General features: G+C 37.1%; 1 protein-coding gene across 2 annotated transcripts in view; it reads left to right on the top strand.

The window, feature by feature from the left end:
• The window catches only part of LOC764247 (polypeptide N-acetylgalactosaminyltransferase 13), a 96,308-nt gene that overhangs the window by 40,630 nt on the left and 31,406 nt on the right, over window positions 1-24,272 (top strand). For both annotated transcript variants that reach the window (XM_030990552.1, XM_030990553.1), the window contains exon 6: window positions 19,333-19,503. In XM_030990552.1, the coding sequence (XP_030846412.1) occupies window positions 19,333-19,503 (171 nt within the window). The remainder of the gene's footprint in view (window positions 1-19,332; window positions 19,504-24,272) is intronic.

Genomic DNA, 24,272 nt, shown 5'->3' with positions numbered 1-24,272 from the left:
CATTCATCAGCATATTTATGGAAAGAGGTAACTATTTTATATATTTACTCAATTATTCAGGTTCCTCCTGGCATTATTGTTGATTTTTTTGAAAATGGGGGAATAAAGTCTGTATGAATGTACATGAAGCGTCAAGTACGAGAGAGAATAAGAGAAAGAAAGAGAGAGAGGCTACTAATAGTTGTCTTACAACTCACACAATGTTCAAAACTTGCACAAGATTTTCCGGCCTGCTTTCCATATCTTTAGTACATCATTGGAATCAAGATTCTCTGAAATTATAATTTTCAACAAATTTGATGCCTCTAATTAGTAGAAAACAATACTTTTGAAGCTGACTTTCAGCGGACATCCTAATTGAAAAGATGACACTTGGATGTTCATGCAACTTCAGGCTAATGCATTTGAGAAAGCAATGCAAATCATCTTCGATTCTAGCCTCAAAAGCCTTGGGGATTTGGGCAGGCTGCAGAATCAATCCCCAAATGCTTCCTTTTTTTCCTGAAAGATGATGAGAAGCAACATGGGGAAAGATATGAATCACCACTCGGGCCAGAGAGACAGTAGACATTGCATCCACATGGATATCACACCTCAGTAGGTTTTCTCATTACCGCCATGCCGCATGCAGCCGAGCAAGAAACGAGCTTGTAGCAGCTCATTAACGTTCCCTTGATTGGTGCGTAGCGTGGAGGTGACAGATATCACGAGAATGGAGCTAAACAAATTGTAGACACACTCTGTCTCTATTCATTCGTCCATGTGTGTGAACTTGGTTGTCTGCTTGGCAGAAGGGCGCGAAGACGAATCATGGTCACATTTTAAATATTTATGTTTGGAATGACTAAACAAAAAGGGACCCTGCTGCGTGGTGCAGTTGTTAATACAGATCTAACAGGATTCGGAATGAATAAATTATGGACACATGCTATCTGTTTTTTCATTTTTCCAGGTGTGAATGAACTTAGTTGGTGTTCTGTAGAAGGGTGCGAGTATGAATTTTTGTCATATTTTAAAATCTGTTATCATAAACAGCTCTTAGCCTTCGCAGCAGAACTCTTAGATGATTTATTAATATTCTACTGGGCTTGGTCTTATAAAGAGTTGTGATTGATTGCAACTTATCTGCGATTGATATCAATCGTAACTATGTACATAAGAGATAGGGGTTTGAAAACTTGCGATCGATTAGAGGACTTATGATTGGTTGAGATCGATCGCAACTTTTTACTAAACAGGGCCCTGAAGTACCTGCCAAACTTTCTTTCTACATGTATGATCCTTCATATGTGGCCTACTTTATCGTCAACCTTTCTGTTAGAGCACTTTCAACCCTCTTCTTCCCTCGCCTCTACCCTACTCTTGAAGGTTTCTTCTGCTAAGCTGTGGAATGCATTACTCATAGATCTGATTGGTACACAGACTGTATCAATCAGAATACATGTATATCAAGCAAGCAGGAGTCATTGCTTCAAGAGAAATAGTATTTGCTTGTAAAAGTTTTTTGTTGTTGTCTGAATCAATTTGTTTGATTCTTGATTCTTCCTCCTTCACTTTAAAAAAGAATGTGATTGTCATTATTTTTGTTTTGACATTAGTTATTTAACTTATTTTTTTCTGCTATTTTTTTCTTTCTCTCTTCTCTTTCTCTCTTTTTCATTCTCATTATCACTGACTGTCTATGGGGTTTTGTATCAGATTTCCATTGCGATTTCTGAAGGATGTTGCCTTTTGCTCTGTGATCTTCTCTCTCCCAATCTTTACTCTGAATTGTTATCCCTTTTTGTCAACTCTGTAACAACACTTATCCCATCCATCTCTTTCTCCTCATCTCTCTCTCTCTCTCTCTTTCTTGTTCTTCATATATTTCTGTTTTGCCTCTACCATATATATCTCTTGCTCTCCCTCGTTCTTGTGACTCTTTCTCTCTTTTTAATGTAAAGTTCTGTTTTAAAATCTGTGGTCAGTCTGGATTTGGTCTCCCGATGTTGGTGGGATTTTGTGCATACATTCACCTTTTCCGTCACACGTCGTCTCCACTTCTCGCTTCCGGCTGCAGCCTGCCCCTACCCTAACCCCAGTACCGGATGAAGGGTCTAATGCCCACAGGAAACATTCAAATTAAGATCATGTCTCTTCTTGCAGGAAAAAAGTCAAATATTCGTTCAATATGCTTCATGCACAAGCTTGGTCTGTTCAGTTCAAAAGATATCATCCATCTGTTTTGTTATCTCCTTTCTTTTCTCATCATTTCATCTTCCTTGTGAAGGTACTTTGATGTAAATTTCCAAATCCTATCCTCATTCTCCTTTCCTTTTTTCATCTAGAAAGCTTTGCATCATTTAAAGAGAAGGCTGAGTTACAGGGAAGGTGACAAATAATTCATGAGCATCCTTATTGTGTGTCAGTTTGGTGGAACATTGTAGAGGAAATGTCCCTGATTTATAAGCAGCATTGCCCTTCAAATGCCCTTCAAATGCCCTTGTATTTAAAATACAACAACCTATAGCTGAACGATTTGGAGTTACCAAACTTTCATGCTACATGTGTGTGTAGTCCTATGTACACATTTCTATGTGCATTGTCTGCAACTTTAAGCAAGATTGAATGAATTCTTATCATTTTTATGGTTCAGATACCTCACATTATGCACCAATTATATTATATAACCAACCTGTCCTAATTGCTTCCCCTTTCTTCCAGTTCTTCCCCAATGTAATTGCCAGACCAGTGTTCAACTTTATATGTAACACTCAGACATCGGCCATCAACCATCACCCCCTCCCCCCTCCCTGCTTCTAGTGTTATGCAACCTCTGACCCCTTCCCCCTTTGTAAGCCTAGAGTCATTCATTCTTTGAATGTTCACCAGAAAATCATCAAGAGAACACCAAGGCCATCATGTATAATTTCTCTCCATCCTTTTCCATCTAAAGCTCTCAAACAAGCAGCACCTTATGCCCTGTTCAGACTCAAGCAAAAATCGTTTTAAAGAAACGTATGAAGAATCAACATTTAGCAAAAGGAGCATACAGACTAGAAAAAACATTATATAACAGAAAAGTTTTAGAACGCAACTCATTTTACATAGGTCATTTTAACATGACAGCTGGTCAATCATCAGTGAGCTCTCATGATAAGCCCCGCCTATTTTTAAACATGATTTTTGCATGATATGATGTTCAGACCAAAGCAGGACACTGATTCTTTATCAAGTTTTTGATCGAAACGATGCTCAAACATGTTCCGTTATACAATGCTTCGTGGCATGACATTTCTCTTTACGATGTTCAGACTAGGCAAAAGATGATAACTTATCATGGAGTTATATATATGATTCATGTGTAGCCATACCATGATTTATGGCAGTGTAAACACATGGCCACATCCCCCTCTCCTGGTCCTCCTCTCAACCACTGTTGAGCACAGCGTGGAGTAGACGCTCTGAGGGTAGTTTTTAGAATATATTGATGGAAGGAAAACAAGGTCCTTCTTTCGTCCTCTCGTGTGTTTGTCTGTTTCCTTTACATCCTTCAGAGGAACACATTTCCTCGCCGCCCCGGGGGAATCGGCGGAAAGTGAGAAGATGCAGATTGGCCGAGTGGTAGACATTGCCCTCTAAGGGACGTCTTGGATGAAAGTGAACATGGTCAACATCAAAGATTGCTTGAGCACTGGTCATCCATTAGACAATATGCTTATTAAGATGTGTTGCTCGGATGAAAATAAGTAATCTTATCTTTGCCATCTAATTTTCAGACACATTAATAATTATGGGATGATACGCAAAGCTGTTGAGACTATCACCTTTAAGTTGATATCAATAGAATCACTGTGATTGGGTTACTCCCCATCTAGCTGCGGGAGATATTACATTTAAATTATGAAACACCATGTTGTATTGTTCCAAAACTTTCAGAATGTGAAATGCAAAGGATGCTGAAATCGCCCTTAGCTTCATTCCAGGAAAATCTTTTTGGTTGTGTTTTTTGCCATTCTGGCTTTCCATCACAGAATAATTTACATTTGGATTACGTAATATTCTAATGTGTTATTCACACATTTCAATAGGTGATACACAAGGCTGTTAAAATTGCCTTAGTTTGATTTCAAGATATGTGTGATTATCCCATCCAGCTCGCAGGTGATGATTATTTTAGCATATCTAATTGGTTACTTTTGACCAAAGAGCAGCCCACATTATACAGTTGGTTATTGGCTTTGTTTTCATATTTTACAAGAATGTTGATTTTGGGTGAAAATAATAAAAAATATGTGAGACATCTCGCTTTTTATGACAATTTGAAAGATATCAAATCAGAAAAGTCCCCTGAATATAATAGCTCTTTAAATGCTGAAGTCCATACTTCATGTTGCATGTATGTGTAGTCCCATCTACAGATTGCTATGTGCAGTGCATGTGAATTTCAGCAAACCTGAGTCAATTTCTTATCATTTTGATGATTAAACAACCTCACAGTATACCCCAATTCTGCTATATAATCGACCTTTTTCAATGGCTGCCATTTTTCTTCACAATTCAATAATTTGACTAGTCTGTATAGCACTCTACAAGTACCTTGACAACCAGCGATATTAGAGAGTAGTGCATCTCTATTGTGTCTTTATTCATCCTATGTCAAGGCTAGGAGTACCTCGTAATTGCCTTGTTCACACACGTAGAGGTAACCCACCTTAAAAGGAAAAGCACCTTAATTTGTGTTTGTTTTTGTTGTTGATAACAATGTGCGATTGAATGGTAAGTGGGAATAGAAATATAGGGCCTCTCTGCATGCAACAAAGGTCCCATATATGTGTATGTGTATGTGTATTCTTTGATTCGTTTATAAATTGTGCTTTGAAATATGATACATTCACATGCACATATTTTCATAAATGACAGAGAAACCAGCTGCAAGTTGATGTTTTTTTAGTGACAATTTACAAAGCTTGTTTTTATGTGTTCATTTTTAATAGTGTGTTGTTACACTGTATATATGCAACCATACAACAAATATGAAATATATGAAATTACATACGTTTGTGACATGGACTATGCTCGTTTTTATATTTTGCCATGGCAGTTTTTTATGCAGTTCTGGCGTGTGTGAACAAGGGTTCAGTGACTGTGTATAATATACCCAGGCTTTTGTCTTCATGTTTCCATGGTGATTCTCTCTCTCTCACATCTTAAAATTTGGATAATTCCAAGCCTGGGGAATAGTTCGATATCTACCTAAGATTGTGTACACATACATGTATATATATATACCATGATCGTCATATTGAGATACATGTATATTGCACTGCTTGCCCTGGCAATGGCATTTATGTAGTGTGAAACGTGGTTGGGGTTAGAGCATTGAAATGTACCAATCCCATGGGTGCCCTTCAATATTTCATTTACTGCCAAGCGAAGGAAGGACATGATGAAAAGAGTCTTGCATTATTGTTCAGATACTGACTACATAAAATAAAGATTGGGGTAGAAAAATTGACAAAACAAATTTACACAGAATTTGTCAGGTGATTGAAAGGTCACAGAATATTAGATGCTGACAGAGAGAGGAAGAAAGGAGAAAGGGGGAGAGAGAGAGAGAGAGAGAGGGGGGGAGAGAGAGAGAGAGATAGAGAGAGGGGAAGAAGAAGAGAGAGGAGGAGGAGGAGGAGGAGGAGGAGGAGGAGGAGGAGGAGGAGGAGGAGGAGGAGGAGGAGGAGGAGGAGGAGGAGGAGGAGGAGGAGGAGGAGGAGGAGGAGGAGGAGGAGGAGGAGGAGGAGGAGGAGGAGGAGGAGGAGGAGGAGGAGGAGGAGGAGGAGGAGGAGGAGGAGGAGGGGGGGGGGGGGGGGGAGGGGAGGAGAAAGAAACAGGATCCTGTTTCTGTTAGAAGTAAATGGAGGGAGTACATGACTTGTAATAAATAGTTGGAAAAAGATTCCATGGTAGCAAGAACTAGCATACAACATTGTTAAACGAAAGAACACAAATGAGAGAGAGGGAGATAGAGGAATGGGTTCAAGAGAATGTGGTGTAGACATAGAGAGATGGGGAGGGGGGTAGAGGGGGTGGAGGAAGAAGAAAGAGAGAGAGAGAGAGAGAGATAGAGGGAGAGGGAGAGAGAGTGTGAGAGAGATGATGATGATGATGATGATGATGACCACGACGGTAATGATAATGATGATGATATTTGAATTGATTTCCTAAAGAAAGGCACACTTGGCACAGATTAAAAGAGCAGGTAAAACGGACAGAGAAGAGAAAGAGAGTCTGAGAAAGTAGGAGAGAGAAAGTGAGTCAGAGAGATAGAGAGAGAGAGAGAGAAAGGGAGTTGGAGAGAGATATGTTCCTACTTCATAGATAAAAGGAGTGAGTCTGACAGAGGAGAGAGAGAGAGAGAGAGAGTCAGATAAAGAAGGAGAGAACGAAAGAGATAGTGAGCGTGAGAGCAGGCAATGTGTATCTAAAGAAAAGACAAATTTGTATATAAAGAAATAGATACAGAAGAAGCTTTAGAAAGACTAAAATAACACCAATGTACAGCTCCATGTAAATTGCCAACTGAGTGGTGGCTGAAGCAGAAACCAATAAAGGATAATTTCATATTTGTTTAGAAATGGTGTGGTATAAGATTTGAAAATGAGAAAATGATTGTTTCACCAAAGATGTTCTCTTCAGAGATCCTAAACAAATATGAGGAAACATCCATGGGCATTAAATGCACTGTATTAACCTTGGAAATTGGCTTTTTATTGAAAATGAAATTAGAGGGAGAAGAGTCCCATTTATGTCCATATATGGGTGAGCTTAAAATAGAAATCGACAAACCAAAATGGAAAACTTTAATAGTCATCATGCACAATCTGAGAGAATGATGTTGACAATAAATGCTTCAACTTTTCTCACAACTCTCTCAAGGGGATCAAAAGCTGACTTGATGATATTGTATTGTGTTGTGTCAAAAGGGATGTTTTATTGTGTATCAGAAGTGGAAATATGTATGGAAAGCTGTAGAATAAAGATTGAAGTAAAATGGGTCGAGGAATTCACTGTATTTTGCGTCAAAACTTCACCCTGACAAAACATGTTCTTCAAAATTGCAAGTATCTGGATAGAATTCAAATAAAAGGGGAGTATAATGAAGACATATCACCCACACAATGTAGAAGCAGGATTTCATGTACTCAGATCACTAAACAGTAGTTCCAGAAATTTGCCACTTCAGTGAATGCAGTTTAGGAGATGAATGCCTTGAATCACTCAAATAGTACTTTAAAGACACCAGGGTCCAGTCTTATAAAGAGTTGATATTAATTGCAACTTATTTGCGATTGATATCAATCACAACTGTGTCCACAAGAGAAAGGGACCTGCGATTGATTGGAGGTCTTGCATTTGATTTGGGTCAGTCACAATTCTTTATAATAAAGGGCCCAGAATTTCTCAAATTTTGTTTTCATTTGATGTCATAGAAATGTGAGATCTGTAGGAGAAAGAAATTTAGATTCAGGTAACCCTCATATGACTGACACAAACTCTCACTTAACAGTGTGCAGGCTTGAATTTATCTCTGTTCCTGTAACTTAATTTTTTTTCTAAGAAAATGAGATAATTTCTTTGTGTATTATTTGCTGAGAGGTAGAAGGTCCTCTTAACATATTTCTTGTAAGTAGGCTGTAACACACAGAGCTAACACCCACCTTGCTCTCAGCAGACGATACATCATTGTGCTTGTTAGCCCACACTCTTCTGTCGATGACATTGACATTTTAGCGTGCTCCCAACTGCCTTTTGTTCAAATATTAAGACACGCTCTCTGATGGGAAAACGTGAATATGTGTAATGAAGCAATAGGCAGTAGAAATGAGTTGCCCTCCAAAGCCGCATTCACATTTATCGATCATGTAAAGATCTTGTGAAATACCTTCTTGATCGGCATCCACCAAATATTCTCATTGAAAGGTCAAAACTCATGTGAAAATGTTTACACAACCTAAGCTAGAAAAAAATGTATTCAGTAATTTTGCCTCTGATTCTAAACAAAATCCTGGATTTAGCTCATGCTGCAATCATAATTATAAACCTTTAGGTCAGAAATGAATCCCTTACTTTTACAGACCAATCGCATGTTTGATTATCAAGATATTTATGAATAGAATTCAAAATTTCAAAAACTGTTTCCCAAGTAACAAGTACAGTCTATTGGGGAATATGAGTATAGTAAAACAATTTTTTAAAACTTTTTTAAAGCACTTCATGATAATTTTGAAGCACAATTTGTTTAGGGCTTCAATATTTCACCATATCACAGACACTGATAATATGTAGGGCCATGTATCTCAGATTCGTAAAACTGGAATCATTGTTAAACAATGCCTTTAAGTGCTATTTGGCAAAATGAATTTGAGTTGGCTTGGACAGCAAATCACTCCCCCATACAAGCACATTTTGAAGCACTTGTAAATTCAATATGTAAATGATTATGGCTATTTTGGTCAGTGCGTGTTTGCAAAAGGATTGAAAGAAAAGCAGCGAATGGAGAAAACGAGGAAACACACATTTTTTCTATTTATACACCACACAATGATTATATTACTTTGAAAAGTCTTATTCACTGTATGATCAAACTTCCAATCATTTCAAGATTGATTGACAGTGGCGCCTCTTACATTTTTACTTGAGAATATTAAATTGTAGCCTTATTTCTTAAATTGCTTTCATGCACATGTCAATTTTATATAATGGCAATAATGTTCTTCACAAGTCAGGGGGAAAAAAGGCGGGTTCTTGTACAGCACTCGTGTCTGTCAGTCTCGACACTCCTGGCACTCCTTAACGTCCTGATGTTGAAAATTTCACTCAAAACACAGATTACCAAGACTTGCAAAATTCATCCTCTTGCCACTCCAATAGTCTTATGCATCTTGTGTTTAATATGCAAACATAATCATTGAAGACTTAGTGTGAACATGATATTGATAAGGATTGCAATTGTCCTTCAATCAGTTTCTTAAAGTAGTCACCCGAAGAATCAGAAGTGTTTTGAATTGATGCAAAGTTCTTATCATTGCGAAGGGGAAGCCTTACTGATCAAATATAACAACTTTCCTTTTCAAAACATGTCTGGGGCATGCAGTAATCATCTCTCAAAAATGTTAATTTTGACATCCAGATTTTCTGCCTTCAGCATTCCTCCGTAAAGCGTTTAGATTCATGAGATTCATGACATCACATGCGAGACACCGCTAGCCACAACATTGCACTTTACGCCTTTCCATTATATCTATATGATTATCCAGCAAATTATTCATGTTTTTTAAAGAGAAAATCTTTCCATCCGTATATAATTTGTCCATAATTATCAGTTGTCATGAATTTTCTTTGGGTGACTACTTTAAACGTCTTTGTGATCATTTTTCTATTAAATGTAATTTCAAAGGATATCTTCTGGAAATTTATGTTGAAGGAGGTATACCTTAGTTTCAGTCTGAATAGTCTGTATTAAGGTTCCTCAAAATCGCAATAAAGCAAAAATGGACTATAGAGGTGTTCCACAAAGAGCCGTGGCGATTAATCAAAGATGAGATATGGCAGAGCATATTGGTTTTGGCCAGAATTTGTAGGTTCTCCAAATATCACCGACCACCATGCGACCCAGTAATGCTGCATCTATGAATCGTTAACGCTCGGCAGCTCGGAGTTTCAACTTACGTTCGTTCGTGCGCTGCTCGTATTTCAAATTGATTTCTACGGAAAGCCTTATCCATCAAACAATCACTCCCTGGTGTACTCAAAATTCAAATCCTAGGATCAAAATTTATGATGTCTGCAGGCTGCATCACTGCGCTTTGCTAAAGGGCTGGTCATACCTCGCCAATAACATTAACTAATAACTATAGCAGTATTAAATCGTTCCCAAATTGTTGGATTTTTGAATGATTTAGAACAGAAAATGACAAAGGAAAACAAAGGCTTGAAAAACATGGAAATTTTCTTCATAATCATATTATTCTACATAACAATGCAGCCCTATTGTTGATTGCAATGTTTCTGTATTAAATGTTTTTCAGAGAACTTAAATCACTGTTCACACTCTATCTTATTCTCTTCACCGTTTATTTTTTCTTGCCCTCTGTCTGTCTCTCTACATGTATCTCTCTACTCTCCCCCTCTCTTTCTCTCTCCCTCTCTCTCTCTCCCTCTCTCTCCCTCTCTCTCTCTCTCTCTCTCTCTCTCCTCTATCTTCTTACACATACATACATTTTTATCTCTCTTTATGTTTCACAGACACACAAAAATATTTTACCTTTCTCATAGATCTGCTATTCTTCACATTTTTAATTTCCTTTTGAAAGCCATTAACTGGAGCCTTTTAGTGTGTACTGTAGTTAACATATACAGTAAGCAAAGGTGTCATACAAATTTAAACAAACATTACATGAGTATTTTTTCTTTTATTATTATTATTATTATTCATAAAGAAATTTTTGTACATGAGAAGTTTATGTTTTACTTATATGAAGCATCCCAAAGTATATTCTTTTAATTCTGTATGTAAATTAGTATTTGAACTGACAATCTGACAAGTTAATGTACCGAAATCACAATATCAAAAAGAAATAGCAGTTCATGTTCATCATCATCATACCTTTTTTCAAATAAGCAAAACAGAAGACACATTGCTACAGGGGCCAGGTCCAATTTCATGCTTTTGACAGCACATCCATTATTGTTGTCAGCAAATTCAATTTGTCACGCAAAGATTATTATCATTATTACTTTTTTGTATACAGTTTCAAATCGCTGAGTGATTTTCTATACATAACTTTTGAAATTTAAGACCTATTGCCACTTTTTAATATAAAGGCAATTTTATTTAGTGCTTTATTCATCTGTGCAACCCCCATGATTCAATGCTGAATGAATTAAATATTCTGCTATCTCTCCGACAATTTACATCACGTTTCAAAACACGCTAAAAGTAAGTTCATTTCAACAGCACTATAAATGAACTTCCGGAGATGGATACTGTTGAAGAGCAGATAAAAATCTTGTATGTTAACACGTCACACTTGCAATATATTATGTATGCTATTTTAAGAGAATTTCTCTTGATTTACAAAAAAGAACACATACAATAGAGGTACTTTAGAGTAATGGGCTATCATATTACCAATTCAATTGTCAATTGAAATGCACGAGGTATACTTGTACCTCGAGCGCTTTATACTTGATGTGAATTTCATCTGATGTTAACGTAATAACACCTTGTCTAAGTACTCTCATTTACTGCATGATATACAATTCAGGGTAATTTAGAAACAATTCCATTGAGTCTGGAAAAAATGTAATGCATGAGCCAACATCGAGCACATAATTTCCACACCCCTCAATTACAAGACGTTGTAAATCTCAGCAGTAAAGTTAACCTATAGTATAAAACATGTATTTGTACAGTTCTGAAGCCCTTTTCTTAAATTTTTAAGCTTTTCTCCTCCAAAGCAATGAGAAAATAAAGGACTAATTCCAGAAAAAAATATTGATGATCAACAATCAATTTCAGGTAAACAAATAATATAGACCCTAGTTCTAATCTGGTTTGAATTGTCTTCATCAGACATTAGTATTATTACTCAGGCATCTCCATTGTTATTTTATTTCTAAGTAGACTTAGTAAAGATTTCCACCCATATTCAAAATGTGTGCACCTGAAGTAGAATGCTTTGCAGGATCACTACATATCTCTCTGATGACAGTCGAATCCCATAATTTTCTTGTTCTTTTGAGGAAGACTAAAGTTAGTCGCCTTGCCTTACAAATCTCAAAACGTACAAAACATTACATATTTAGCTCGTTTTGCCGACATCTCTATCTGAATTGTCCATGGAGGCTACCATGTTTGCTTCGAACGGTAAATTGGCATCTCTGCTTAGTCAATGTTGGTCAGCGTTTTTAGTTCAGAAGAACTTTAATTAAATTTCTGTTTAATTGTCTCAAATTGTAAGCTAATGTGCAACATGTAGAAGTTGGAACAAGTCTACATGTAATTTTCATATTTTTATTGTAATTTTAAGATCAATAAATCTTCTTCCCGAAAAAGTGGAACAAAACTCGAAAACTAAGGCACATTTCGTCGCTATTTTCATGAAGTGACGGTAGTGAGGAAAATCCGCACGCAAATTGTATGCGATTTTCATTCACTACTGTCACTTCGTGAAAATAGGGACGATTTGGTTGCTGAGCCCACGGCCTACATGTTCCAGTGCTTAAGACTCTGATACAAAAATGGAATTTACTTCATCTGCATGTTCAGTCAAAGAAGGCTCTTTTTGGATTAGATGATGGATGGTGGGGGCGGGTATCTTGTCAATCGTGTTCCTCCTGCAGCATTTTATTCTTCCCATACATGTACTTCCCTGTTTTAGCTCTGACATACCCCTTCTATCTCCTGCAGCATTTTTATTCTTTCTTTTTACATATGCCCTGTTTCTTGCCTTTTTCATCCTTTACTTGCCTTTTTTATCATTTACATTTTATTCTTTTATTTTTCATATTCATGTATACAAGATGTACCTCAATGGTATAACCAATGGAGGTCTTAGAATGATAATATCCTGAGATGGAGGCTGGATACACCATTCTGTTATGCACGGGGGCAGGATAATTTATTGCTGTAATATTTCTTCCTTTCTTTTTCACATAACTATATTAGTGTATAAAAGATGCTACTCTCCCCAGTAGCTCAATAGAATAACGAACAGTGAATCTTAGAATTACAATATCATCAGTGCTGATTTGGGTCAGGAATAATTCTTCCATTACTGTGTTAAGCCAAACAAGAGATCCCCGGAGTGCTTAGTTTTTATCCCAGATTTATGCTAGATGTGAATTGAAAATCAAGGATGCTTGTCATTACATGAAAAGGAGGGCAAATATGCAAATGCCTTTTCCATTACAGAAGATTTTTTGTTTTATAATGAATAAAAACATGAAGAGTGAAATTAGAGGATCTCCTAGCACTAGCAATGCCATGTATGCAGTTGCTCTGTACCAGTTGTTATTAGTACATTGGGACTATAATACTCTTTTCACACTGGTTTTGCTTAACCCCGTACTTTGCTTAGCCCCGTACTATCCTTAACCCCGGACTATTTTTTTTGGCTTTTCTCACTGCAATTCCTTAGCCCCGTACTAGCCATGGCCATGGAATTCATTAATTCGCTTCACTGCGTAGTCCCGGACTATTTTTCGTTTCTGTTCTCATTCATTTGCTTGGCACCGCAATTGCAGAGTTAGCAGGAGTTAGCACCACAATTGCGAGGTTAGCCCTGCTATTTTGCAGGGTTAGTTAACCCCGTACTATAGGTGGGGTTAGCCCACTTAGGTAAAAACGAGTCTGAACAGAAAGTGGAATAGGCTTAACCCCGTACTATAGGTAGGGCTAAGACCCCCCTTTAACCCCACCTATAGTACGGGGTTAAGCAAATTTTTGCCAGTGTGAAAAGAAAGTGGAATAAGCTTAACCCCGTACTATAGGTGGGGCTAAAACCCCCCCCCCCCTTTAACCCCACCTATAGTACGGGGTTAAGCAACATTTTGCCAGTGTGAAAAGAAAGTGGAATAAGCTTAACCCCGGACTATAGGTGGGGTTAAGATACCCTTTAACCCCACTTAAAGTACGGGGTTAAGCAAAATATTGCCAGTGTGAAAACAGTATAAGATTTACATCAACTTGAGGGAAGGGTAAAGTATTTAAAGAAGTTTGAAAAATGATATTAACAATATGATCATTATATGCAATCTTCACAATTTCTTGCACAGGAGTATTGTTGAAGAAAGTACCCATGCATAGGCCCATATTTTTTAATTTTTTTTTCAACAATGGCACATTACATGTAGCTTTAAACAGAGCCGTGAAATATAATGACTCATTCAAGGATTCATTATCTGTTAAATATGTTCAGAAATATTCACTCAGTCCAAAGGCATTCATAGATTAAGTGTCATATTTATATGCGTAACATCACACAATTCAAACAGCTGTTGCACACATACCCCTTCCCTTTTGATCAAACAAATTGTATACATGTACATAGTGGTAGACATGCAAGCCAAATACACACACAAGGGGGTCTAACTCCATCTTTCTGATGCCTTTCCCATTGATTTGATTACTTTTTACCCAGAGCAGGTGTTGTCAACAAACACCGTGAGAGGCGTGGGCCGCCCTCGTCTGCCAGTGCAGGGATAGTGAGATACATGATCCTAATGAGTTTTCTCGACACCTTCCCTCAGCCCGACCCAAATTAATTGATTTTTTTATCTTACCCTGTCCTTTCTCTTTCTTGTGTCCCTCTATCATGCTAGATTCTTCCCCTAAACATGCATATTTTGTGCTTCTTAAAGAGAAAGTTGAGTTCTGGTTGAAATAAAAAATATATTTTTAAGCATTCTCACTCTGTGTATGTCAGTTTGGAAGGATATCATAGTCGAAATGTCCCCTTCAAAAGATTGCTACTCAAATGCCCTCTTATTTGAAACTGATGATAATTAATCGATTTTTAATGTGCGTCTTTCCCCTTGCCTATGTCTCTCTATCATTCCATTTTATTCTCCAAAACATGCATCCTGTATTTTCGGAAGTTACAGAGAAGGTTGAGTTCTGGTATTGGTGAACAAATTATAATGCAACTTTGTCATTCTTTGTATATCAGTTTGAAGTGATACCATTGTAGAAATGTCCCGTAAGAAAGGCTTCTGATTCAAATGCCCTCATAATTGAAATTGATGAGAATGAATTGACATTTACATTCTTGTGTCTTACCCCTTGCCAATGTCTCTCCATCATGCCAGATTCTCCCCAAAATATGAGTCTCATATTCTAAAAATTAAAGAGAAGATATACTTCTAGACATGGCGAACATATTATGATGTGAGTTTCCTCATTGTTTGTAGACGCGTTTGGAACTATACCAGAGTAGAAATTTCCTGTTAATTAAAATGCCTTTCAAATGCCCTCATATTCAAATATGATTAGAAATAGCTGAAAAATTGGAACCAACATTTAATGCCTCACATAAGTGTGGTCCCATATGCCCATTTCTAAGTGCAGGTGATATAATTTTCAGAAAGACTTAATCATTTTCTTATCACTCTGATGATTGCAAAATATCAATTAAGTATACACCAATTCACATGTTCTACATAACCAACGTTTTTCAGTTGATTCAAGACAGTTTGTTTCACAGTGTGATCACATGACCAATGCTTGACTTCTTCTTTAAAACCTGTTTATCTCAAGGCTTCACGCCGTCATGTGCAACATTCTCTCTAAAAAATCAATAATATTCATCTCACGTTCTTCCAATATTGAAAAGTGAAAGGTTGCTGCCTTTGAAGTCTAAAAGAATAAAAGCCAAATAAAAGCTAAAATTAAAATGACTGTGCATGCTTTGCATCCCGAGGTGAATAAATGCAAATGTTATTTGCACCATTTTTATGAATGCACATTTGTTATTTGCTGCTAATCTTGCTACCTGGAACGCACATGAAGGTTCATGAGTTCTGATTACACAAAGGCTGTCAGTATTTTTAAGGATAGTATTGGCCTTTTGGTGTGTGTTATAAGCTTAAGCTTCCAGCTGCATCGATGTAAGCTGGCTCACTAATATTTATTCCATAGATCATTAAAACAATTTAAAGAAAATTTAATTAAAACAATGGTTCAATGCAGTATTTTTGAATGATTTCTTGTACAGTCCTAATACACATTAAAATATCAATAAATGAGGTAAAGAGAAAGGGTGAATTCCAGATGTTTGAAGTGGAGTTAAACCAATATGTGCCGATAGCATGCAGGAAGTCTTGTTTTACATGAAGAAAAGATTTTGCTTTGTATTTGGAATTCTTGCCTTGGAGAACATATTCTGGGTTATAAATAATAAATTTGATAGCACCTTAGGTAGGGATAGAGCAAAAACATTTAGTGATATTTCAGAGTAACAAAAATAGCTCTACACAGCCTAGAAAGGTGATGATTTCTGTATGAAGGCAGTCATGCCTTGCTTGATGTGGCGGTTGAATTCACCTGCATGCTGAAAGATAAATCAAGGGGTGTCCCTCAGGGCGAGATTTGTGGTACTCTATTGCTCTTCAATCTCAACCGCTAATATGTTCCCACCTGAAGTTTGCTCTTTCGTACTCATGGTATACATTATTGATGGCATTCCCATGGTATGTTCCCTCTTGCATTGCGCTCTCCTAGCTATTTAACACCCATGCTACTGACTCTACATGGTTGTAGCTGTTTCACATTCATGATTCCCTTGTTCCTTATTCCTTATATCATGAAATTCTAGTTTCAACACATTTTTTTAGACTAACCTCCATTAAACAGGCATCAGAAAGTTAATCCATGACCTCTCACAGATTCCCTCTTTCCTGATTAAAACAGTCTTCATTTTCTACCCTCAATTTCATTATGAATTTTGTAGCACAGATATTTAGCTCAATACAGTTTTGCTATAAAAAGTTGGTTTGTTGCAATGTCAAGCATGTTAAACAAAATGTGCCACCCCCCCCCCCCAAAAAAAAAAAAAAAATTATAATGAGCAGGCACAGTGTGTTACAATATTCTGAATATCCGGTATCTGTGTTAATTGAATAAATAACATGGCTATCATAACAAACCAGTGTTTGACTCTCTATTATCCTGAGTTATCTACCATTACTATTAAAGACCTAGCTCACACTCAGCCTGGTGGCAGGCAGTGGTGGGATACAAACCCACTCCGTCAATCTTTCTAGTAAAAATCTCATTTTTAGAAAAGTATTAGGGAAAATACTCTAATATGAAAAGGTCCATCTATCTTCTATTATCACATTTCCTCCTATCCTGTCCCTCGTGGCAATGAGATGCATTTGTGATGAGCATTACACTTCACTCCTCCAGAACGGATGTTCATGGCTTTGTGATAAATCTTTACCCCAGAGAAAAATCCACATTTGGTAGCAAGGTGATGTTTTCCATGTAATTCTTGCAGTGCCTTTCAGTCAGGTTTCTTTATTTGACATTTCTGCCATCCTTTTAGGGCAATTTGGTTTATTCCCATGTAATTTCTGCATTAGAATATTGATTGTACCATTAATCCTGCTTAAGATTGTTGAAGTGGTTATTTCTAGTTTTTGTTTGCATATCTCCAGAAGAAAAAATATCTTTGGAAACCATAAGTTGGCTTCTATAAAAAGAAATAATGGAATGACGTGTTTCTTGATGGTGTATAGCTGTCCGCTGTACATCTTCTTTTAGGTGGATGATGGTGTTGGTGTGGGAGGGGTTCAAGTAACAAAGGAAAAAGTATTACTCTTAGCTCATGGCTTCAATTAACGTCTATTTTTGGTAGTCCTACGTCTACAGCATGTATAATGTATTCAATATTGACAGACTCTTTTGTGCATGCATGCATTCTGAGCAATTATTCACAATAAAGTAAAGAGAAGTAAGTGCGTATTTAACTTGTCATTTCTCATTACTAGTGGAGGCTTATAAACTCTCTTTCTCTTCCTCCGTCTCGATACCATGCCAACCATCCTGTATTACACAACGACAATTGATTTTCATTCACTGTGCAATTGAGAATGCCTTTTTCCTGTTTACTCGCCACATTTAGCCCATTGTCGTGGTATTCGATTCATTTGTAGTTGTGAAAAACCTGTTTTGTGGTCAGTTTATCTAACCTAGATATGAAGTGACTGATGTATCGCCTTCTACTTGGAAGAAGGGAGTTAAAGAGAAGGTTGAGTTCTGGGAAGAGATGAAAAATAATTTGTGAGTGTGATCATTGTTATTATGCAAGTGTGGAAGAACATTCGATAAAAAATGTTCCCTGAAAAGCATGGCTCTTCAAATACCTTGATATTATAAATATGGCATGTAACATCAATAAAATCAGGACAGATTTTTATGCCACATGTTTATGTAGTCCCATATCTTTCTGTGTACAGTGCTTGTAACTTTAACAAGACTCGGCCAAATTTCTTATCATGTTGATGATTCCAGAACCTTACAGTACACACCAATACTTATATGCTACATGTAGATGATCAACCTTTTCTGATCGATCTCACAACGTTTCTTTCATAATGCAATCGCATGACCAGAACTGGTCTATGCCTTTAAGTGTCATCTTTTATTGTTAGGAAGGAGGGAGTTAAATCTATGTAAAAGAGTAGGAGTTATCTCCTTTCTAGCCTTCAGCAGGCAGTATGATCTGTCTTTGTGATTGAGAATAGAGGATGATAACAAAAGGAGAAACTTGAGCATGTATTTACAGATTAGTTGAGAGTAAGAAGGGTGTAAACTCTCTTGAATTATAGGACTTAATTCCCTTTTAGCTCTTAAAGGCCCACTGCACTACTGGTAGCTACTTGCGCCCTCTATATAACAAACAATGCCTAATCGGTGACCATTGGTCCCCCATGATCCTCTTTTTCTTATGTTAACTGAGAGCTGAGTTGATGAGATAACCACCTGTCCAGTGACCTTGCAGAGTGGTCTAATCCCTCCTGTAAACTATGGCAGATAAGCTTTAACAGGTAGTATTGTCCGTTTGGGGCCAGAAGGGTGTTAACTCATATACTTGAACACAGAGTTAATATCCTTATGGCTCTGACGAGATGATTTGAGGGCTGTGTGTGATGGAGGGTGAAGGGTAAACTTGAGAAAGAATTGTATGAATGAAGTGAAAACCTTACAAAATAAAGAAATGCAGACAGGTTTAAATAATTCCAGAATGAGAATGGCAAGTATAGAAGGATATATGAAGAATAGTTACCACTAGCAACAGTACTTACATTTGTATTTGGAAAACGATTTCTATGTTTTAGCCTCCAAAAACGATATATTCTTAATCTTAATTTTAGTGAAAGAATTTGTATTTTTATAATAATCATATTCGATTGCAGCTTTCCATTGGTGTTTGTGCAAATGTAGGCTGTGTACATTGACACCATGGGCATTTATATATGTCCACCCCTTCTAGTAAAGTTGAAATAACTTCCAGAATATCTCTGAGTTTTTTTACTTCAATCTCTAGAGAGAGAGAGATCAAGGTTGATTTTGCACAAATTTGAAATATATGTGTTGCATAATTTGTGGTATGTTGGATATCACATTTGACAAATGTGTATGACAGATTTTGTTGTATACCGGGGTAATAGTTTTTAAAAATGTTGATGTTTTGGCTAAATGTTTTTTTCTTCTTTCTTTTACATACCGGTAAGAAACGTGTACATGTAAGTTTTGAGGCTAAACATCTGTGTATTTTTCTTTCTTTACAGGAGAAACGTAGTCTGTCCAATCATTGATGTTATCAGTGATGATAACTTTGCCTTCCATACTGGTTCTGATATGACGTACGGTGGTTTCAATTGGAAGCTACAGTTCCGCTGGTATCCTGTGCCGCAGAGAGAGGCTGATAGAAGAGGAGGTGACAGGACAATCCCTCTCAGGTGAGAATCTTTCACAAAATATCCTCAGTATTTCCTCAAATATCCCTTGTTTTTCTTAAAATATCCCCACCATTTCCTTAAATATCCTTAGTTTAAATATTGTTTGTATTTCTTAAAAATATCCTTTGTATTTCTTAAAAATATCCTTTGTATGTCCAGAAATATTGTTTGTATTTCCTAAAAAACATCTCTATTATTTCCTAAAATATAATTTCCTAAATTATCCTCAGAATTTACTCAAACATCCTTTTTTTTTCCCAGAATATTTTTTGTAGTTACTAAGGTATCCTTTCATCTGTAAAGTAGCTTTAATTCTAGTATGCCAACAGCCCTGGAGCTTGATGGCCTACAAGACTGACAATGTTTGAATAGTCTGTTGAACCCTCTAAAGAGTTGTTATAGTCAGAGGGTAACCTCATGAGTATCATTAATGCCCCTTCTTTGGGCTCTGCAAGTATTAGCTCAGCATTGCCAGGTACACTTTCATTTCTCTGGGTTTAGAGGGAGAAATGTGCATGGGCTTAACAACTTGTCCAAGGATGTAAGCACTGAGCGGAGGATTGAACCCGGGACCTCTTGTATGGAATCAAGAGCATTCTACAATCAATATACCACAGGGCTTCATTGCATTTACATCTTGTAATATATGTCTTGTAATATACATCTTGTAATATACGTCTTGTAATATATGTCTTGTAATATACGTCTTGTAATATATGTCTTGTAATATATGTCTTGTAATATACGTCTTGTAATATATGTCTTGTAATATACGTCTTGTAATGTACATCTTGTAATATACGTCTCGTGATATACATCTTGTAATATACGTCTCGTGATATACATCTTGTAATATACGTCTTGTAATATAAGTCTTGTAATATATGTCTTGTAATATATGTCTTGTAATATACGTCTTGTAATATAAGTCTTGTAATATATGTCTTGTAATATATGTCTTGTAATATACGTCTTGGAATATACGTCTTGTAATATATGTCTTGTAATATACGTCTTGGAATATACGTCTTGTAATATATGTCTTGTAATATACGTCTTGTAATATACGTCTTGTAATTTACGTCTTGTAATATATGTCTTGTAATATACGTCTTGTAATATACGTCTTGTAATATATGCCTGAATTAGATCACATCTTGTAAGCATGATCGTACATGTACCTTTGCTGTATGTACATGAAAGCACTGGCTGAGATGCCATTCCTACTCTCCATGTTCACATACCAACATGATTGAGGGGAAGACCTGTATTCATTCAGGTCGGCAGAGTTCACTTTGGGGCGCATGACGGCTCGCAATCATCCTATAAATATCTCACGGCAGTCGTGCATTAGTCTAACAACACAGATTCTGATTTGACACTCTAGGATAGATGATGGCAGCTTATGCTGGGCATACATTAGTCTGCTGGCAAAGACTCAAAATTGATATATTGGGCTGCATGAATGGATAGCTGGCAATCAGCCCATCATTAGGGACTTAATTAGTCATGTATTAGTCTAAATGCACAGATTTTAATTTTACACTCTATAGGCTGGCTGCATTTAGCTTGCAATCAGCCATCAGAAGTTGTACATTAGTCTGCAAGTGCAGACTCTAACTCGATATTCAAACAAATGCATCAAGCTCAAACCAATTTAGCCAGCTAAGTGATATACTACTAATAATATTGGATATTTGTATAGCACACATATCCACCATGCATGGTGCTCACGGCACTCCAACATTACCCCAGCTCTGCTAGGCAATGGCATTCAAGGAATTCCTTCCTACCGGTACCCATTTAACACCTGGGTGGAGAGTGGTAAATGTTAAAGTCATGACAATTCATAAGCTGCAATACTTCATAGGTCATTTTTGTGCATTTTTTCCCTTCAGTATACTAAGCTTCCTATGAAAAGTCATTACCCAATGTTGTGCTATAATTTCAGCTTTGCTGTATAATGCTATCTGTGTCGAATATTACTTGTATGGTAAAATAATTTTCAGAATACTAACCCAGATATGCCATACCCTGCATAATGCATCAAGACTTAGAGGTGATTGTGCCTGTATAAACTCAATCATAGCTGAGTTTGCAGGCGCAAACCAGTGTCTGAACTGCAAGACTATATAGATTGCATTTCATAGGCCCTGTAATGTACAGCTTCTTTTGACACAAGCGCTAGTGCCCTTAGGTAAGGCATTAATTCTCATTACCAGGTCCCTCGGAGAGGACCTTAAGCCGTCAGTCCTCTGGTTTCTTACTAACAAGCATTTATGCTTTCTTAGCAGTCAGGTAAAATAACCACCACTTAAACAAAAACAGAGACTGACACAGTTTGACTAGACTCAAGGCCCTATGGAATTGTATGTACGTGTCTGAATAAGAGTCTGCATCTTCATACTAGTCATGCACCTGTGCATGGGGGTGCGTTTGGTTTGTGTGTCCAGAGAACGTCTGGAGAGGAGCGCAGAGAGTACATCCCCCAGTCGTAAGCTGATACGTGCCCCCTCCACTCTTTGACAATGGTATTTGGATTCAAAACATCCTTTTTCACCTGCCCCGATGCAGCTCTGATTCTCGCAGTATCTAGAGACACCGCCGGCAGCCCTTTGCACTTTCGCAGCAGTCAATTCTATGGGTCTCCTATTAAAGGCAGTGCATACATTTTTAGCTGCCCAAGAATATATATTGCCTCACCCATAGCAGTTCAGAGTTATCTACAATCTAACTTAGTGTAAATGAAACAGCTTGTCTTCAAATTGGCAACAATGATGTGTATTTTCCACTTATCTACATGTAGTGTGAATGAAAAGTACAAACAAATTGGAGGGAGTCTCACGCCACCACGCTCATACTCCCGCCACCACGCCCTTCCTCCCGCTCTCCCGCTTCGATGTAAAATCTCCCAGTTTATGTAAAAATCTCATGCCAAACATGGTAACCACAATTTCATCTTCTTTTTTGTTTTTGCTGAAGGAGAGGTGGGGGGGGGGGGGGGTGGAATGTTAAGAAAAAAAGAAAAAAAAATATATATATATATATATATATATATATAGTGCTCACTATTATTATTATTATTAAATTCTGCTAGTAGTGTTCGACTGTTAGTTAATGATGATGATGGTGATCCAAAGCACTTGTATGGCGCCATTTACTGTATCTGTTTCAAAAACTCAATGTTCAACTGCTAAGAGCCATGCAGAAGGAGGTTGAGTCTGTATAAAAGTGTACATGGAGGAATCAATCCCCGTTTGGCTCTCAACAGATAAGATATTCCTTTGAGGGTTTTCGCCCGTAATAAATTTGTGAAAGACGATAGCCCTTGGAATTAAGCGTTCCCCTCAATTTGTTACCCAAATTAAACTTCCTAACAAGACGTGATTTGCAACATCAAGATTGTGTTAAAGAGAAATCCAACCTTGATAGCGAACTGCTCTAGAAGAAAGCAGAGAACCATTTGTTCCAAAAGACAAAATTGCTAAAATTTCGAATTTTCAAAAATGTATGAATCAGGAGGGTCTTTTCTCTTTGGAGGACCTATAATAACATGCTATTCATGATATATTTTTAATAGTGCCCCAAGGGAGAAGGCATGTACAAGAAAAAGAAAATTAGTGATGTTTTTTTTACATAAGAAATGGGAGAGTTGTTTGTGTCTACTTCATAATCCATGGACCTAATTGCTAATCTAAGATTTGCGATAATAGTGATTTAAACTTTCACGTCTGATTTATTTCAAAGCTTCATCATCTTTTTTATCTTATTTTCCTGCTTTCATGCAAATGGACTTATTACAGGGGTTGGATTGCCCTTTAAGGAGACTTCAGAGACTCTGCATATTTTGTCTGACCATGTTTACACTTGGGAAATCATTGCGTTCTTCTTTACGTCCCGTCGGGAGGGAAAGGAATCGTGCGGTAATCAAAAGTGCAGGCAAAACCGAACAGGGAGCGTGAGGGGTCTGCGGTGTTCCCGAGTAATTGCGCTATATCTTGTGCAGTCAGGCCCGTAATGCAATTATTCACGAAGCACATGAATGTCATTCTCGCAAAGTATTGCAAGGTCCTTGTGTGATATTTTATACACTGGGCGTGAGCCGCTCAGAATGATGTATAATAAGTTGTCTTTTGAAAATATTTTTGTTGTAGACCTGGTACGTGTGTCTACATTAATGGGTGGAAGTAGTCAAATTACATTGGCTAGGCCTCAGTCTGCATGTAGTCATTCTAAATGATGCCTTTCTAATTATGGATGATAGTGAGATATTGTACTGCTTATCACCAAAGAGCTTCATTGAAAATTAAATTCCTTTTAATTTTGAGTATCAGAAAGCACCTGTTTAGCTTTTGACAATGCATGGAAAAATTAATCCCAAATAAGTTTTAGTTTTAAATGAGCTTTTAAAAGTATATTTGTAAGTCTTTACATAAATCTCTCCTCATGATAATTATTTCAAAAACATTTGTATACATGTAATTCATCTATCTTGCCTCACCCTTGAAACAAACAAGCAAAAAACACAACAAACGTACAAAAAGGCTTCCAAGGCATTTCATGCACAGTGTATATTAGTGTAACACTTTGATTACCGTAAATTGCCTTTTAAGTTGAGGTTTGTTTGATTTTTTTTAATACTGATCTTCAACTTTCCAAATCCGAATTGCTCTGTGTCAATATTCCACGTTTTGAAAGCAATGTGAAAGAGAATTTCATGTTATCGAGACATTTGCTCTCCCTTTATACTACGTGAAGAAATGCTCATT

Source organism: Strongylocentrotus purpuratus, unplaced genomic scaffold, assembly GCF_000002235.5.
Source record: "Strongylocentrotus purpuratus isolate Spur 01 unplaced genomic scaffold, Spur_5.0 spur5_scaffold_19, whole genome shotgun sequence".
In the NCBI taxonomy this organism is placed as follows: Eukaryota; Metazoa; Echinodermata; class Echinoidea; order Camarodonta; family Strongylocentrotidae; genus Strongylocentrotus; species Strongylocentrotus purpuratus.
The sequence above is the reverse complement of the archived record's forward strand: the minus strand, read 5'-3'. Positions and strand labels throughout refer to the sequence as shown.